Genomic DNA, 17,468 nt, shown 5'->3' with positions numbered 1-17,468 from the left:
TCGGGTCAGGGTCGGGTTGGGTCAGATGTGGGTCGGGTCAGTAGTCCTGCGGGTGTTGCTCCAGCGGGGGCATGTGGGGTCAGGTCAGGGTCGGGTTGGGTCAGATGGGGGTCGGGTTCGATGGGGTTGGGTCAGTAGTCCTGCGGGTGCCGCTCTAGCGGGGGCATGTGGGGTCAGGTCGGGGTCGGGTCCGATGGGTTTGGGTCAGTAGTCCTGCGGGTGCCGCTCCAGCGGGGGCATGTGGTAGCTCTTGAGACGGTGCGGCTCGTCTTTGGGCTGCAGAAAAAACAAGAGTCAGATGAGAGTCCAGACCTCTGTGTGTTAGGGTTACTTTGGTCAGTGTGTATGTAAGGAATAGGGTTACTTTGGTCAGTGTGTGGCACTTCTTGGCGATGGCCGGCAGAGAGCCGCGGTGTGAGATGGTCAGCGCGGGGAAGCCTGACCCATTATACGGGACTCTCGGTGCCGGACCGCCCAGGGTGAGTTTGGGCAGCTCCAGGGGGAAGAGAGCGCCGTTCCGGCGGCTGAGCGGGTCGTGCTTCAGGTGCTGCACACAGGAAGACCAGTCACTGCGATTCAACACTACATGATTCTGTCAGAACGTGTGTGTGTGTGTGTGTGTGTGTGTGTACCTGTCGTCGGCCCTGCCGAGCGAGACGCCACAGCTGATCCACCGACGCGCCGCTGGACTCTCCCTCCCCCTTCCGCAGACTCGCCGCTCGCCTCTCCGCCACTCTACGACACACACAGATGAACACACTCGTCTCTAACTCACACACAGACTGCAGGCGATGAGCTGATCCTGTGTGTCTGAGATTCTGAGTGTCCAGAGTAAGATCTGACTGGACAACAGCTTAACACGTTTCTCACATGATCCTAATTAGAGGAAACTGAGTGTTTTTCATCTCTAATAACCACCTTCATCATCTCACTGTTTGAGTGTGTGTGAGTCAATCAATCAATCAATCAACTTTATTTATATAGCGCTTTTACAATCACGATTGTGTCAAAGCAGCTTCAGTGTTAAACAGGACAATACTGCAGCAGAATTAGATTTGGCTGTACAGTCGTTCTGGAGTAAACAGTGATGTTATCAGCTTATTTTAATTTATCATAGAGAGACAATGTTGGCAGATCAGTATTTAAGTTTATAGAATTAAATAAGACCTAATTCATACATGTGTGTATGAGTGTGTGTGTGTTCTGACCGCAGCTCTCTGAAGCAGGCGTGCTGCAGTGCGGTGTGGGCGCTGATGCGCTCCCCGGGGTCGTAGGTCAGCATCTGTTGCAGCAGAGACAGGCTGGCGGCAGAACAGTGAGGGAGCAGCTGAGCGATGCCACAGCCTCTACGGAGCGGGAAGTCAAAGCGCATCGCTCGAGACCTGCACACACACACACACACAGGGGACAGAGAGAGATGTTAACAGTGATGACTGATGTGTGCGTGTGTGTGTGTGTGTGTGAAAGAGAGAGCGAGTGTGTGTGTGTGTGTACAAAACTGATTCCGAAAAAAGTTGGGACAATGTGAATAAAAACAATGCAGTGATGTGGAAGTTTCAAATTTCAATATTTTTTCCTTTTTGTCCTTGTCCTCTTTAGTCCGGATGGCGTCCCAGTTTTCCAAAAAGAACTTCAAATGTTGATTCGTCTGACCCCAGAACAGTTTTCCACTTTGCCACAGTCCTCTTTAAATGAGCCTTGGCCCAGAGGAAACGCCTGCGCTTCTGGATCATGTTTAGATATGGCTTCTTCTTTGACCTGTAGAGTTTTAGCCGGCGACGGCGAATGGCGCGGTGGATTGTGTTCACCAATGTTTTCTGGAAGTATTCCTGAGCCCATGTTGTGATGTCCATTACAGTATCATTCCTGTGTGTGATGCAGTGCCGTCTAAGGGCCGAAGATCACCGCCATCCAGTTTGGTCTTGACCCTTATGCACAGAGATTTTTCCAGATTCTCTGAATCTCTGGATGATATTATGCTCTATAGATGATAACTGAATACTGATAACTTGAACTCTTTGCAATTGTTCTCTGAGAAACTCCTTTCTGATGTTGCTCCACTATTGTCCGCCGCAGCATTGTGGGAATTGGTGATCCTCTGCCCATCTTGTCTTCTGAGAGACACTGCCACTCTGAGAGGATCTTTTATACCCAATCATGTTGCCCTAATAAGTTGCAAATTGGTCCTCCAGCTGTTCCTTATATATGCTTTTAACTTTTCCGGCCTCTTATTGCTGCCTGTCCCAACTTTTTTGGAATGTGTAGCTCTCATGAAATCCAATCCTTTGGCAAAACTCCTCCAGACCAAACAAGGACTGTAGTGAGGGAGTGTGTGAGTGTGTGGCTGTAGTGAGTGTGTGAGTGTGTGGCTGTAGTGAGTGTGTGACTGTAGTGAGTGTGTGAGTGTGTGGCTGTAGTGAGTGTGTGGCTGTAGTGAGTGTGTGAGTGTGTGGCTGTAGTGAGTGTGTGGCTGTAGTGAGTGTGTGAGTGTGTGGCTGTAGTGAGTGTGTGAGTGTGTGGCTGTAGTGAGTGTGTGAGTGTGTGGCTGTAGTGAGTGTGTGGCTGTAGTGAGTGTGTGGCTGTAGTGAGTGTGTGAGTGTGTGGCTGTAGTGAGTGTGTGAGTGTGTGGCTGTAGTGAGTGTGTGGCTGTAGTGAGTGTGTGAGTGTGTGGCTGTAGTGAGTGTGTGGCTGTAGTGAGTGTGTGAGTGTGTGGCTGTAGTGAGTGTGTGGCTGTAGTGAGTGTGTGAGTGTGTGGCTGTAGTGAGTGTGTGAGTGTGTGGCTGTATTGAGTGTGTGGCTGTAGTGAGTGTGTGAGTGTGTGGCTGTAGTGAGTGTGTGTGTGTGGCTGTAGTGAGTGTGTGACTGTAGTGAGTGTGTGAGTGTGTGGCTGTAGTGAGTGTGTGGCTGTAGTGAGTGTGTGAGTGTAGTGAGTGTGTGAGTGTGTGGCTGTAGTGAGTGTGTGGCTGTAGTGAGTGTGTGAGTGTGTGGCTGTAGTGAGTGTGTGAGTGTGTGGCTGTAGTGAGTGTGTGGCTGTAGTGAGTGTGTGAGTGTGTGGCTGTAGTGAGTGTGTGGCTGTAGTGAGTGTGTGAGTGTGTGGCTGTAGTGAGTGTGTGAGTGTGTGGCTGTAGTGAGTGTGTGAGTGTGTGGCTGTAGTGAGTGTGTGGCTGTAGTGAGTGTGTGAGTGTGTGGCTGTAGTGAGTGTGTGGCTGTAGTGAGTGTGTGAGTGTGTGGCTGTAGTGAGTGTGTGGCTGTAGTGAGTGTGTGAGTGTGTGGCTGTAGTGAGTGTGTGAGTGTGTGGCTGTAGTGAGTGTGTGGCTGTAGTGAGTGTGTGAGTGTGTGGCTGTAGTGAGTGTGTGGCTGTAGTGAGTGTGTGAGTGTGTGGCTGTAGTGAGTGTGTGAGTGTGTGGCTGTAGTGAGTGTGTGAGTGTGTGGCTGTAGTGAGTGTGTGGCTGTAGTGAGTGTGTGGCTGTAGTGAGTGTGTGAGTGTGTGGCTGTAGTGAGTGTGTGGCTGTAGTGAGTGTGTGAGTGTGTGGCTGTAGTGAGTGTGTGGCTGTAGTGAGTGTGTGAGTGTGTGGCTGTAGTGAGTGTGTGGCTGTAGTGAGTGTGTGAGTGTGTGGCTGTAGTGAGTGTGTGAGTGTGTGGCTGTATTGAGTGTGTGGCTGTAGTGAGTGTGTGAGTGTGTGGCTGTAGTGAGTGTGTGAGTGTGTGGCTGTAGTGAGTGTGTGACTGTAGTGAGTGTGTGAGTGTGTGGCTGTAGTGAGTGTGTGGCTGTAGTGAGTGTGTGGCTGTAGTGAGTGTGTGAGTGTAGTGAGTGTGTGAGTGTGTGGCTGTAGTGAGTGTGTGGCTGTAGTGAGTGTGTGAGTGTGTGGCTGTAGTGAGTGTGTGAGTGTGTGGCTGTAGTGAGTGTGTGGCTGTAGTGAGTGTGTGAGTGTGTGGCTGTAGTGAGTGTGTGGCTGTAGTGAGTGTGTGAGTGTGTGGCTGTAGTGAGTGTGTGAGTGTGTGGCTGTATTGAGTGTGTGAGTGTGTGGCTGTAGTGAGTGTGTGGCTGTAGTGAGTGTGTGAGTGTGTGGCTGTAGTGAGTGTGTGGCTGTAGTGAGTGTGTGGCTGTAGTGAGTGTGTGAGTGTGTGGCTGTAGTGAGTGTGTGGCTGTAGTGAGTGTGTGGCTGTAGTGAGTGTGTGAGTGTGTGGCTGTAGTGAGTGTGTGAGTGTGTGGCTGTAGTGAGTGTGTGGCTGTAGTGAGTGTGTGAGTGTGTGGCTGTAGTGAGTGTGTGAGTGTGTGGCTGTAGTGAGTGTGTGACTGTAGTGAGTGTGTGAGTGTGTGGCTGTAGTGAGTGTGTGGCTGTAGTGAGTGTGTGAGTGTGTGGCTGTAGTGAGTGTGTGGCTGTAGTGAGTGTGAGAGTGTGTGGCTGTAGTGAGTGTGTGGCTGTAGTGAGTGTGTGAGTGTGTGGCTGTAGTGAGTGTGTGAGTGTGTGGCTGTATTGAGTGTGTGAGTGTGTGAGTGTGTGGCTGTAGTGAGTGTGTGGCTGTAGTGAGTGTGTGGCTGTAGTGAGTGTGTGGCTGTAGTGAGTGTGTGGCTGTAGTGAGTGTGTGGCTGTAGTGAGTGTGTGGCTGTAGTGAGTGTGTGGCTGTAGTGAGTGTGTGGCTGTAGTGAGTGTGTGGCTGTAGTGAGTGTGTGAGTGTGTGGCTGTAGTGAGTGTGTGAGTGTGTGGCTGTAGTGAGTGTGTGGCTGTAGTGAGTGTGTGAGTGTGTGGCTGTAGTGAGTGTGTGAGTGTGTGGCTGTAGTGAGTGTGTGACTGTAGTGAGTGTGTGAGTGTGTGGCTGTAGTGAGTGTGTGGCTGTAGTGAGTGTGTGAGTGTGTGGCTGTAGTGAGTGTGTGGCTGTAGTGAGTGTGTGAGTGTGTGGCTGTAGTGAGTGTGTGGCTGTAGTGAGTGTGTGAGTGTGTGGCTGTAGTGAGTGTGTGGCTGTAGTGAGTGTGTGAGTGTGTGGCTGTAGTGAGTGTGTGGCTGTAGTGAGTGTGTGAGTGTGTGGCTGTAGTGAGTGTGTGAGTGTGTGGCTGTAGTGAGTGTGTGACTGTAGTGAGTGTGTGAGTGTGTGGCTGTAGTGAGTGTGTGACTGTAGCAAGGTTATTATAGTTTTGCTTTTTTAAATTAGTTTTTATTTTAGTATCGTTTTCAATTTTGCTACAAATTTCAGTTTAGTTTTAGTTAGTTTTACAAATGGTTTTGCTAGTTTTAGTTTAGTTTTTATTTTGCAAATACATTTCTATTTAGTTTTTATTTATTTAGTTTCAGTTTTAGTTTTAGTAATTATAGTTTAGCAGAGTTACCATAATGAAGTGTAGAGACCAAATCAAGGTTTTTAATTTCAGCAAAGTTTAATGTTTGCACAGATTAGAGTTTAATCTTACTAAACATCCTTAAGTGAAATCACTTGATAAACGAACATTATTGTTTATACCCAGGACGGTCTTACAAAACATGCATAAAGCTGGGTCTTCACCTTTGAGCAAAAAAGCTTGAGTCAAACTATGACCTATACAAACAACGATCTGGAGATTAAAAATGAAATAAATTATATTTTGATATTAAAAAATTATATTTGATATTTTTGACATAGATCCTCTGAGTATTAGCCTATCTTAAAGAACAAAATAAATGCAACGTAAAATATAAAAGTAAAAATTATAAATTCCAGACAAACTCATTCATAACAAAGATGAAATATTGTTAAACAATTAAAAGCTTATTTTAATTTCTTCAGTAGTACAATGTAGGCTAGCAGTGTAAGACCACAGCTAAAGTCATCTGAATACAGCCAACACACACTGTTGTGCTGTGTGTGTGCGTGTGTGTGTGTGTGTGTGTGTGAGTGTGTGTGTGTATTGTGTTATAATTGTAAAGGGGACCAATGTCCTCACTTATCTAGTAAAATATTATGATAACTGACTAGTGAGGACATTTGACTGGTCCTCACTGGTTAAAAAGGCTTATAAATCGGCCAAAACATGTTTTTATTTAAATCTATTGTTTTGCACGTTCTTGGGATGGGTAGGTTTAGGGATAGGGGTTGGGTTAGGGGATATAAAATATCATTAACCTGATATAAAATCAATGGAAGTCTATGCAATGTCCTCACTTATAGTGAAACAAACGTGTGTGTGTGTGTCCTGGTATTCCCTACTTTGTGGGGAAATGTCTCCACACAGACAATAATATTATTAGTAGTAAATGATTATGATAACATCTTTGAGCCTGTCAATATTATGCAAACATGAAATCTCAAACGCACAGTAGGCTAGTAACGTTACTTTCTACTAGTTGCTGACTTTTGCGCCTGCGTCTCTCGTAGCGTAAGAAACGGCATTCTAAAACAGTGAGCTTAAGTTAAAAGAAGTTCAACGTGCATCTCATTACCTTGTGTTATTTCCCATTTCACTGCCACGGACGCATCGATTCTTTGTGAACTGCCGTTTAGGACTGGCGATGTGTTGCCTGTCTGCACGCGTCCGTCACAGGACAGCGGTTAATCTCCTCCTCAGATCACTTCACGCGCACTAGCGCAATATACAGACACTCGCTCAACCGCCAGTCAGATGTCAGATTTTCCACCACATTAAATAGGGCTTATTAATAACGAAAACGAATATTTATTTTTGCTAATTATTATTTTATTTCAGTTAGTTTTTTAGTAAGAGTAGTTAGTTTCGTTTAGTTTTAGTTTTTTATTTATTCAGATTTTTAAATTTTATTTCAGTTTACGAAAATGTTTTTTGACCAATAGTTTTAGTCTTAGTTTCAGTTTTCGTTTACGAAAATAACCTTGGACTGTAGTGAGTGTGTGAGTGTGTGGCTGTAGTGAGTGTGTGGCTGTAGTGAGTGTGTGGCTGTAGTGAGTTTGTGGCTGTAGTGAGTGTGTGAGTGTGTGGCTGTAGTGAGTGTGTGAGTGTGTGTCTGTAGTGAGTGTGTGAGTGTGTGGCTGTAGTGAGTGTGTGAGTGTGTGTCTGTAGTGAGTGTGTGACTGTAGTGAGTGTGTGAGTGTGTGGCTGTAGTGAGTGTGTGACTGTAGTGAGTGTGTGGCTGTAGTGAGTGTGTGTCTGTAGTGAGTGTGTGAGTGTGTGGCTGTAGTGAGTGTGTGGCTGTAGTGAGTGTGTGTCTGTAGTGAGTGTGTGTCTGTAGTGAGTGTGTGTCTGTAGTGAGTGTGTGGCTGTAGTGAGTGTGTGGCTGTAGTGAGTGTGTGAGTGTGTGGCTGTAGTGAGTGTGTGACTGTAGTGAGTGTGTGGCTGTAGTGAGTGTGTGTCTGTAGTGAGTGTGTGGCTGTAGTGAGTGTGTGACTGTAGTGAGTGTGTGGCTGTAGTGAGTGTGTGGCTGTAGTGAGTGTGTGTCTGTAGTGAGTGTGTGAGTGTGTGGCTGTAGTGAGTGTGTGGCTGTAGTGAGTGTGTGATTGGCAGCTGTAGTGAGTGTGTGATTGGCAGCTGTAGCGAGAGTGTGATTGGTCGTCCTCACTGTTTGAACTTCTGCAGCAGCGAGCCATCCGGCGTTCCCAGCACATCGTGGATCTTGTTGACCTGGTCCAGCTCGTTCCGTCCTGGGAATAACGGGCTCAGGCTGGAAGACATCAGAGCAGAGTGATGACAGCTCAACACACACACACACTCACACACGGCAGGAGTACCTGAGGATTTCGAAGAACACGCATCCGGCGCTCCAGATGTCCATCTTCTGAGAGTAATGTCCGTCGGTCAGCAGACACTCCGGCGCGCGGTACCAGCGGGTCGAAATGTACTCGGTGTGTGGAGGCCGTGAGGAGATGCTGCGGCAGGAGCCGAAGTCTGCCAGCTTCAGAACCTCATTCTGTGCGGACAGAACACACACATCAGAGAGTGTGAATGAGTGTGGGAGAGTGGGGGAGTGTGTGTGTGAGAGAGAGTGAGTGTGTGTGAGAGTGAGTGTGTGAGAAAGTGAGTGTGTTTGAGAGTGAGTGAGAGAGAGTGTGTATGTGAGTGAAAGTGTGTGTGAGTGAGAGTGTGTGAGTGAGTGTGTGTGTGTGTGTGTGTGAGTGAAAGTGTGTGTGTGTGTGAGTGAGTTTGTGTGAATGCGTGAGAGTGAGTGTGTGTGTGTGAGAGAGTGAGTGAAAGTGTGTGTGTCTGAGTGAGTGTGAGAGAGTGAGTGTGTGTGAGTGCGTGAATGACTGAATATATATATGTCCACTCCCCTAAAGGATTATTAGGAACACACACTAATGCTGTGTTTGACCCTTTCTCCTTCAGAACTGCCTTAATTCTCCGTGGCATTGATCAACAAGCTGCTGAAAGCATTCTTTAGAAATGTCGGCCCATATTGATAGGAGAGCATCTTGCAGTTGATGGAGATTTGTGGGATGCACATCCAGGGCACGAAGCTCCCGCTCCACCACATCCCAAAGATGCTCTATTGGGTTGAGATCTGGGGACTGTGGCGGCCATTTTAGTTCAGTCAACTCATTGGCATGTTCAAGAAACCAATCTGAAATGATTGGAGCTTTGTGACATGGTGCATTATCCTGCTGGAAGTAGCCCTCAGAGGATGGGGACATGGTGGTCATAAAGGGATGGACATGGTCAGAAACAATGCTCAGGTAGGCCGTGGCATTTAAACGATGCCCAATTGGCACTAAGGGGCCTAAAGTGTGCCAAGAAAACATCCCCACACCATTACACCACCACCACCAGCCTGCCCAGTGGGAACAAGGCATGATGGATCCATGTTCTCATTCTGTTTACACCAAATTCTGACTCTACCATCTGAATGTGCTTTGCTGCATACCTCGGTTGTAACGAGTGGTTATTTCAGTCAAAGTTGCTCTTCTATCAGCTTGAATCAGTCGGCCCATTCTCCTCTGACCTCGAGCATCAACAAGGCATTTTCTCTCACAGGACTGCTGCAGACTGGATGCTCTTCCCTTCTCACACCATTCTTTGTAAACCCTAGAAATGGTTGTGTGTGTAAATCCCAGTAACTGAGCAGATTGTGAAATACTCAGACCGGCCCGTCTGGCACCAACAACCATGCCACGCTCAAAACGGCTTAAATCACCTTTCTTTCCCATTCTGACATTCAGTCTGGAGTTCAGGAGATTGTCTTGGCCAGGACCACACCCCTAAATGCACTGAAGAACTGCCGTGTGATTGGCTGATTAGATAACTGCATTAATGAGAAACTGAACAGGCGTTCCTAATAATCCTTTTGGTGTGTATATGAATGTGTGTGTGTGTGTGTAGATACACTCACTCTGATCAGGATGTTCTCCGGCTTCACGTCTCTGTGGAAGATTCCACGGCTGAAACCGAACACAACAGCGTCAGTAATGTCTCTCTCACACGCACACGCACACGCACACACACACACACACACACACACACACACACACACACGTCACCTGTGCATGTGATCCAGAGAGCGGCACAGCTGATACAGGAAGTGTTTGGCTTTGCTCTCGGACACCGGATGCTGCCGCCCTGTGAGAGGAAAATATAACACGCTTCATGTTCATCTGTGCGGCTCGTATGCAGAATATCTGACCAACACGCTTTACCTTTAATAAACTCATATATGTTCATCTCCATGAGCTCGCAAATCAGCGACAGCGTGCCGGTGTCTTTATCACTGCGGAACAGAGACTCGGTTAGTCAGCTGATATTAATATTCCCACTCGGAGCTGATATTAATATTCCCACACTGAGCTGATATTGATAAACACTCACTAGATGAGCTCGTGGAGCTGTAGGATGTTAGGATGAGGACTCAAGCGCTTCATAGCCTGAACCTCCCGGAGCCCATGAGCCTGATCCACACTGTAAGAGCCACATAAGGACTAGTTCACTTGAAATAATAATTTAGTTTAAACAGTAATAAATAAATATAAACCATTTCATGAAAACTAATAAGAAATGTATTGGTTTAAAATGCAAGATTTAGTAATCTTTATATCCTATAACATTTCAGTATTTTGAGCTTCCAGTCAGATATCACTACGTCATAGCGGTAGCGATTGCATGTAGTTTTAGTTTGAAGTTAGAGACGTTGGAAGCAACACAGTTTTTTGACCGTGCGTACCATGTCTATGTATATTTTTGTTTGTTTGGAAGTAAACATATAAAAAGAAGACAGTTGTCTGCTCGTGTTTCAAATACTGGTTGTATTTAGACTGACTTCAAAAGGTGGTACAGAAGAACTAAAAGCAACTGGTGCCATTACAATAGTCAAAAAACTCGCTAATACAAAGCTACGCTGGATTATCTGGATAACGAAGAGGACGTGGCTAGCTGGTTGTTAGTCAGAAGAAGCAGCGGATCGGACTTTATCGCCGAGAACAAGCGCAGTGAGCTGCGGCGGAACGGCACGAGCCCGCAGTTTTTACCGCTGTTTTGAGAGAGTGACGCTGCGCGCTGAAGTGTGGACTTTTTTCTTCAGAAGACGGAGACAGAAATACGGTAACAAAAACTACTTATCTGTGTGAATTGCCAAGTAAAGCCACGTTACGGACGCACGAAGATATTGAGTGAGTTTGGAAAAGAACGAAAATATGTCCACTTCTCCCTGTGAAACAAATGCTGATAGCAGGCTCTGATTCAGCCAATGTGGAGTTATATAGCGATCTTGTAGAAGTTGTTTTGCACTCGGTTTATTAAGAAAAGTACATTTGAAGAAAGTGCTTTAAACGTTTGCATACAATTAGAGCATTAACTCTGCAATTTGTAAGATGGCTGAGGAAGACGAACATAGATGTATCGAGGATACAATGAAACAGGGAAGGTCACATAAGCTGACAGAGAAGGCATTAGAGGAGAGATTGCAGAGGTGCATTGCACAGAGAAGAAGAACATTAGCAACTCTGACAAGCAAAAGAAAAGAGTTAGAGACAATGATGAGTGATGCTAAAAATGTACAAAGTGTGAAAAATATGATGGAAAATGATTTTGCAACATCACTAAAAGAGTTTAACCGTCTCAACAACGAAGTGGCAAATCTTTTGACTGAAGATGAAAAAAGCCACGATCAAGAGAACTGGTTCGAACCTAAATGGGCAACAATTAGAGGATTTATGAAAAGGACTAAAAATTGGATTGCAGCTGAGCATGAACCCATACTGCCAGTGGAAAGTGTACTGCAAGAAGATAATAATGTGGATGATTATCTGCAAGAAACTGTTAAACCAAATGACAGCGTTTCACAGGTGGATGGCAGCGATGCTAGCCATGCCAGCCAACGTGGATCACGAGTAAGTCGCACCTCAGCTGTTTCACGAGTATCGTCAACAAGAGCTAGACAGGAAGCGGAACATGCAGCCCTACTCGAACGTGCTGCAGCGCTAAAGAAAATGCAACAGCTTGAGTTTGAAGCGGCTAGAATCAAAGCTGAAAAGGAAGAGTTAGAGCTGGAAACTGCGTTAGCTGAGAGTAAAGCAAAATTAAGAGTGCTTAAAGAATATGAAAGATCTGAAGATGGTATTAGCAGCTGCGCGGCAGTGCAAAAGCCACAAGATGGGCATGTGAAGGAAAGAACTAGCATTATGCTTCCACAGCAAGTTAATACGAGCACTCATGTTCAACCACAAACACGGCACTCCCGAATACAACATCAGTCTCAAACAGTTTCCAATTTTGTGTCTAATGCTCAACCTAACGGAGGTGATGACATACTAGCAGTTATGCAAAAGCAGAATGTAATCACTGAGCTACTTGTAAAACAACAGCAGCTATCTCATCTACCAACAAAAGACATTCCGGTGTTCAAGGGTGATGCGCTACAATACAAATCTTTCATGAGGGCGTTTGAGCACGCAATAGAGCAGAAAACTAGCAATGATCAAGACAAATTGTACTTCTTGGAACAGTTTACGGCTGGTGAACCTCAAGAGCTGGTACGCAGCTGTGCTCATATGATGCCCAACAAAGGCTACTGCGAGGCAAAGAAACTACTTCATAAGCACTATGGGGATGAATTAAGGATTGCCAGCGCGTACATTGACAAAGCACTTAAATGGCCTCAAGTGAAGTCTGATGATGGGAAAGCATTGAGCGCCTATGCAATGTTCCTGATTGGATGTCGCAATACAATGGAAGACATCGAATTTTTAGAGGAGATGGACAATCCAACCAACTTACGGACAGTGGTGTCTAAGCTACCATACAAATTAAAGGAACGTTGGCGTGCAGAAGCTTATGATATGAAAGAGCGAAGAGGCAGGAGAGCAAAATTTGCTGATTTGGTGAGCTACATAGACCGCCAAGCCAGAATAGTGATGGATCCCCTTTTTGGTAATATCTCAGACAGTCGCCAAATCTCAAGTGGAAAGATGGACCAAAAAGAAAAGCATTATGGAAGGAAAGATGTCCGTGGAAGCAGTTTCGCAACCAATGTTTTCACAGAAAGCAAAGGGCCTCAAAAAACGCAAGTTAAGCCAGCAAACTCAAGTAAAACTGTGAGTGCCTTTGAGAAGCCGTGTTTGTACTGCCAACAATCTCATACCCTTGCCTCATGCAGCAAAATCAAACACCAACCACAAAAAGAGCGTGTGGATTTCTTAAAATTGAAGGGCTTGTGCTTTGGATGTTTAGTTCCGGGTCATCTTAGTAAGTTTTGCAAAAGAAGAATTGAGTGTAAAGAGTGTGCATTAAAGCATCCAGACATTCTGCACATAATAAAAGAAGAAGGTTCTGTCTCATCTGAAAGGAAAGATGGTCATCATGGAAGTGAAGTATCGTGTGCTCAAGTTTCTATTCAGCGAGACTCCTGTAGCCTCACAGGGGCCGGAGAAGTGGAATGTGTGCTTTCAATCGTACCGGTGAAGATCAAGTCAAAAAGGAGTGACAAGTGTGTTGAAACATATGCCTTTCTGGACCCGGGAAGCACAGCAACGTTCTGCACAGAAGACCTACAAAGGAAACTAAACGTTAAAGGGAAACCGACACGAATACTTCTTAGCACCATGGGTCAAGACAAACCTGGAGAACAGAAGCTCATGAACAGTTTCGTCATATCAGACTTGGAAGTGTGTGGGCTGGAGGACACCAAGTTCATTGAGCTATCTAAGGTGTTCACTCATGGCAACATACCTGTTCACACCGAGAACATACCTAAACAGTCAGATATCCAGAAGTGGCCTTATCTCAATGAAGTACGCTTGCCAGAGATAGAAGCGGATATAGGCCTGCTTATTGGAGCTAACTGTTCAAGAGCAATGGAGCCATGGCAAGTTATTAATGCTAAGGATGGAGGCCCTTATGCCGTGAAGACTGCCATTGGCTGGGTTGTAAACGGGCCCGTAAGAAAGGAACTGGGTGATGCAATGAATGAAACGCCTAACTTTTCAGTAAACAGAATTTCTGTGATGGAAATTGAGAAGTTGCTGGTCCAACAGTATAACACTGATTTTCCAGAGCGTAACTACGATGACCGAGAGGAGATGTCTCAAGAAGACAAACAGTTTTTGCAGTCTGTGCAGAAAACAACAATGTTTGAGAACGGGCATTACAGCATTGGACTGCCACTCAGGAATGAGAAGCTCCAAATGCCTAATAACCGTTGTGTTGCGGAACAGCGCGTAGCCTGTTTGCTTAGAAAGTTCAAAAAGAATCCTGAATTTTTTGAAGAGTACAAGATCTTCATGGACACCATAATTGACAAAGGGTACGCGGTTAAAGTTCCAGTTCATCAGCTGAATCGTGACGACAACAGGCTGTTTTACATACCACATCACGGGGTGTATCACCCGAAGAAAAGAAAGTTGCGGGTGGTCTTCGACTGCACAGCTTCATTTCAGGATAGGTCTTTGAATAGTGAACTGCTCCAGGGACCCGACTTGAACAACACGTTAGTGGGTGTGCTTTTAAGATTTCGTGAGGAGCCAGTAGCTATAATGGCAGACATCGAGTCGATGTTTTATCAGGTCAAGGTATCGGAGCGTGACACAGACCTACTCCGTTTTCTTTGGTGGCCCAATGGCAAGTTGAATGAACCTCTGGAGGAATTTCGAATGACCGTGCACCTCTTCGGAGCCACTTCTTCACCAAGTGTTGCCTCATATGCACTGAAAAGAACTGCTGAAGATCACAAGGCTGATGTATCTCCAGAAGCTGTCCAGACAGTTCTGCGCAACTTCTACGTGGATGACTGTTTGAAGAGTGTAGCTAAAGAAGAAGAGGCAGTGACTTTAGCTAAAGATCTTCGTACCTTGTGTGCCAGCGGAGGCTTTGCTTTAACAAAGTGGATGAGCAATAGCAGGAAGGTGTTAATGTCAATCCCTGAAGTCCATAGAGCTAGCGAAGTGAAAAACCTAGATTTAAGACATGATGCTTTGCCAGTTGAGAGGACGCTCGGTGTACAGTGGGACACTGATACTGATAATTTCACCTACAGTATAAAGCTGCAAGACAAGCCATTGACCAGAAGAGGCATTTTATCAGTTGTGAATTCCATCTACGACCCCCTTGGCTTTCTGGCTCCGGTCATCTTGCCCGCTAAACTCCTGCTGAAAGATCTTTGTAAAGAACAGTACGGATGGGACGAGAACATTGACGGAAAACACGCTGAAAATTGGAAAAGATGGATCGAAGATGTCCGTCATCTCTCTACTTTCCATGTGAGCAGGTGCTTGAAGCCTACAGATTTTGGAGGCACTGTAGCAGCACAGTTACATCATTTTTCAGATGCTTCAGAGTTCGCTTATGGCACTGTGTCTTATCTGCTGCTAGAGAATAGTCAAGGTGAGAAGTGTTGTGCATTCCTCATGGGAAAGTCTAGAGTGGCCCCACTCAAACTGGTCACCATCCCCAGACTCGAATTGACCGCAGCAGTTGTCGCTGTTAAAATAGATAAGATGTTACATCAAGAGCTTCAAGTTCCACTGCAACAATCTATTTTCTGGACAGACAGCACTACAGTGCTCAGATATATTGACAGTGAAACTGCTCGTTTCAAAACCTTCGTTGCGAACAGAATCTCATTGATCCGAGAAGCAACCAAGCCATCGCAATGGAAGTACGTCAGAACAACGGAAAATCCTGCAGATCAAGCAAGCAGGGGACTGAAAGCTAAGAGTTTGGTTGGAGGAGGAACCTGGATCAATGGGCCAGACTTCTTGCTGAACAATGAATGTGACTGGTTGGAACAGCCGGTGCGAAGGAAAGAAAGCCTTCAAAATGATCCGGAAGTCAAGAATGCAGCTACAGTCAACATGATCAAAGCTGAGGAAAGCATAGAACCAATCGAAAAACTGATTAACTATTACTCAGACTGGCATAAATTAAAAAGATCAGTGGCCTGGATTTTAAAGGTGAAGGAAAATCTTTGGAAACTGAAAGAGGAAAGAAAGAACATATCAAGAATGAACAGACAAGCTGAAAAGAACCCTGAAAAGAAAAGTTCAAAGTTAGAACAACAAATGGAAAATTTCAAAGCAACAGAAAAGAAATCACTTACATTGGATGATCTGGTTGCCGCAGAATCGGAAATAATACAATTCAGTCAAAGACAACAGTATGGAGAAGAAATCAAAGTACTGGAGAAAGGTAAACAGCTAAGTTGCAGCAGTCAGCTGTTTAAATTGGATCCGATTCTTCAAGATGGCACGTTAAGAGTTGGCGGAAGACTCAACAAGTCTGCTTTGCCAGAAAATGCTAAACATCCAGTAATTCTTTCAAAGCACAGCAGAGTTGCTACACTGATTTTGAGAGACATACACCAAAGGACAGGACACTGTGGACGCAGTTATGTCTTGGCACAATTAAGATGCAGGTATTGGATCCCACAAGCCAATTCTGCAATTCGAAAGATAATCAACAAATGTACAGTGTGCCGCAGAAATAATGGAAAGATTGGTGAGCAAAAGATGGCAAACCTGCCTAAAGATAGGCTCTTACCAGACAAGCCTCCTTTCACAAATACCGGAGTTGATTTCTTCGGGCCGTTTGATGTCAAGCGGGGCCGGAGTACAGTCAAAAGGTACGGCGTGATGTTCACTTGCCTTACTCTTAGAGCGGTGCACATAGAAATTGCAGATAGCCTAGACACAGACTCCTGCATTAATGCAATCCGTCGCTTTATGTGTAGGAGAGGTCAAGTTACCATCATGCGTTCTGACAATGGCACAAATTTTGTGGCCGCTGAAAGAGAGTTGAGAGAAGCCATTCAACAACTGGATAACTACAGGATTGAAAGGGCCTTGCAACCAAATGGAATAAAGTGGATATTCAACAGCCCAGCCGCTTCGCACCAAGGTGGGGTTTGGGAAAGGCAAATTCGGACTGTGCGAAGAATCCTTAACTCCCTTTTGAAAGAGCAAGCAGTGAACGATGATTGTCTTCTGACAATAATGTGTGAGGTTGAAAGCATCATCAATGGTAGGCCGCTTACCACTGTTTCAGATGATGTGAACGATGTAGAACCTTTAACACCCAATCACTTATTGCTGTTGAAATCGCAACCCAACATGCCTCCTGGGATTTTCAGCAAAGATGATAAGTACACAAGAAAGAGATGGAAGCAGGTTCAGTATCTTGTGGATTTATTTTGGACTAGATGGACACGTGAATACCTTCCACTTCTTCAGGAGCGCCAGAAATGGCTAAAGCCAAGAAGAAACTTCATGACAGGAGATGTTGTGCTCCTAGTGGACAGTTCTTCCCCACGGAACTCTTGGCTCATGGGAAAAGTTGTTGAAACGTTGCCGGACTCTAATGGAACGGTACGAAGAGTGAAGATAAAGACCAAGACCAACACTCTGGAAAGGCCTGTAAACAAACTGTGCTTATTAGAAGAGGCGATGTCAGAAGAGTGAAGAAAAAAGAAACAAGTTGAAAGTTTATGGACTTTTAAAAATTAGTTTGGCTCTGAGTGTTTGAGTTTATAATTGCTTAGTCCTCCTGCCTAACCAATTAGGGGCCGGGTAATGTAAGAGCCACATAAGGACTAGTTCACTTGAAATAATAATTTAGTTTAAACAGTAATAAATAAATATAAACCATTTCATGAAAACTAATAAGAAATGTATTGGTTTAAAATGCAAGATTTAGTAATCTTTATATCCTATAACATTTCAGTATTTTGAGCTTCCAGTCAGATATCACTACGTCATAGCGGTAGCGATTGCATGTAGTTTTAGTTTGAAGTTAGAGACGTTGGAAGCAACACAGTTTTTTGACCGTGCGTACCATGTCTATGTATATTTTTGTTTGTTTGGAAGTAAACATATAAAAAGAAGACAGTTGTCTGCTCGTGTTTCAAATACTGGTTGTATTTAGACTGACTTCAAAAGGTGGTACAGAAGAACTAAAAGCAACTGGTGCCATTACACACACTGAGGAGAACAGATCATACAGGTCAGTGACACACACACACACACACACACACACACACTGAGCAGAAGAGATTCATACAGGTCAGTGACACACACAGACACAAACTCTCTCACATACACAGTCACACTTTAAA

The 17,468-nt window shown here is 45.2% G+C and overlaps 1 protein-coding gene across 1 annotated transcript in view; it reads right to left on the bottom strand.

Annotated features, from left to right (window-relative positions):
* Positions 1-3: 3 nt before the first annotated feature.
* LOC137090844 (MAPK/MAK/MRK overlapping kinase-like) overlaps positions 4-17,468 on the bottom strand; it is a 19,621-nt gene continuing 2,156 nt past the window's right edge. The window contains exons 3-12 of the mRNA XM_067454794.1: positions 9,740-9,829; positions 9,571-9,641; positions 9,415-9,493; positions 9,267-9,315; positions 7,672-7,850; positions 7,503-7,604; positions 1,209-1,382; positions 633-735; positions 365-547; positions 4-276 (exon numbers count right to left, since the gene is read on the bottom strand). Of these exons, the coding sequence (XP_067310895.1) occupies positions 205-276; positions 365-547; positions 633-735; positions 1,209-1,382; positions 7,503-7,604; positions 7,672-7,850; positions 9,267-9,315; positions 9,415-9,493; positions 9,571-9,641; positions 9,740-9,829 (1,102 nt within the window). The 3' untranslated portion in view covers positions 4-204. The remainder of the gene's footprint in view (positions 277-364; positions 548-632; positions 736-1,208; positions 1,383-7,502; positions 7,605-7,671; positions 7,851-9,266; positions 9,316-9,414; positions 9,494-9,570; positions 9,642-9,739; positions 9,830-17,468) is intronic.

Source organism: Pseudorasbora parva, chromosome 10 (genome assembly GCF_024679245.1).
Source record: "Pseudorasbora parva isolate DD20220531a chromosome 10, ASM2467924v1, whole genome shotgun sequence".
Classification (NCBI taxonomy): domain Eukaryota; kingdom Metazoa; phylum Chordata; class Actinopteri; order Cypriniformes; family Gobionidae; genus Pseudorasbora; species Pseudorasbora parva.
This window is presented reverse-complemented; position numbering and strand designations above follow the sequence as displayed.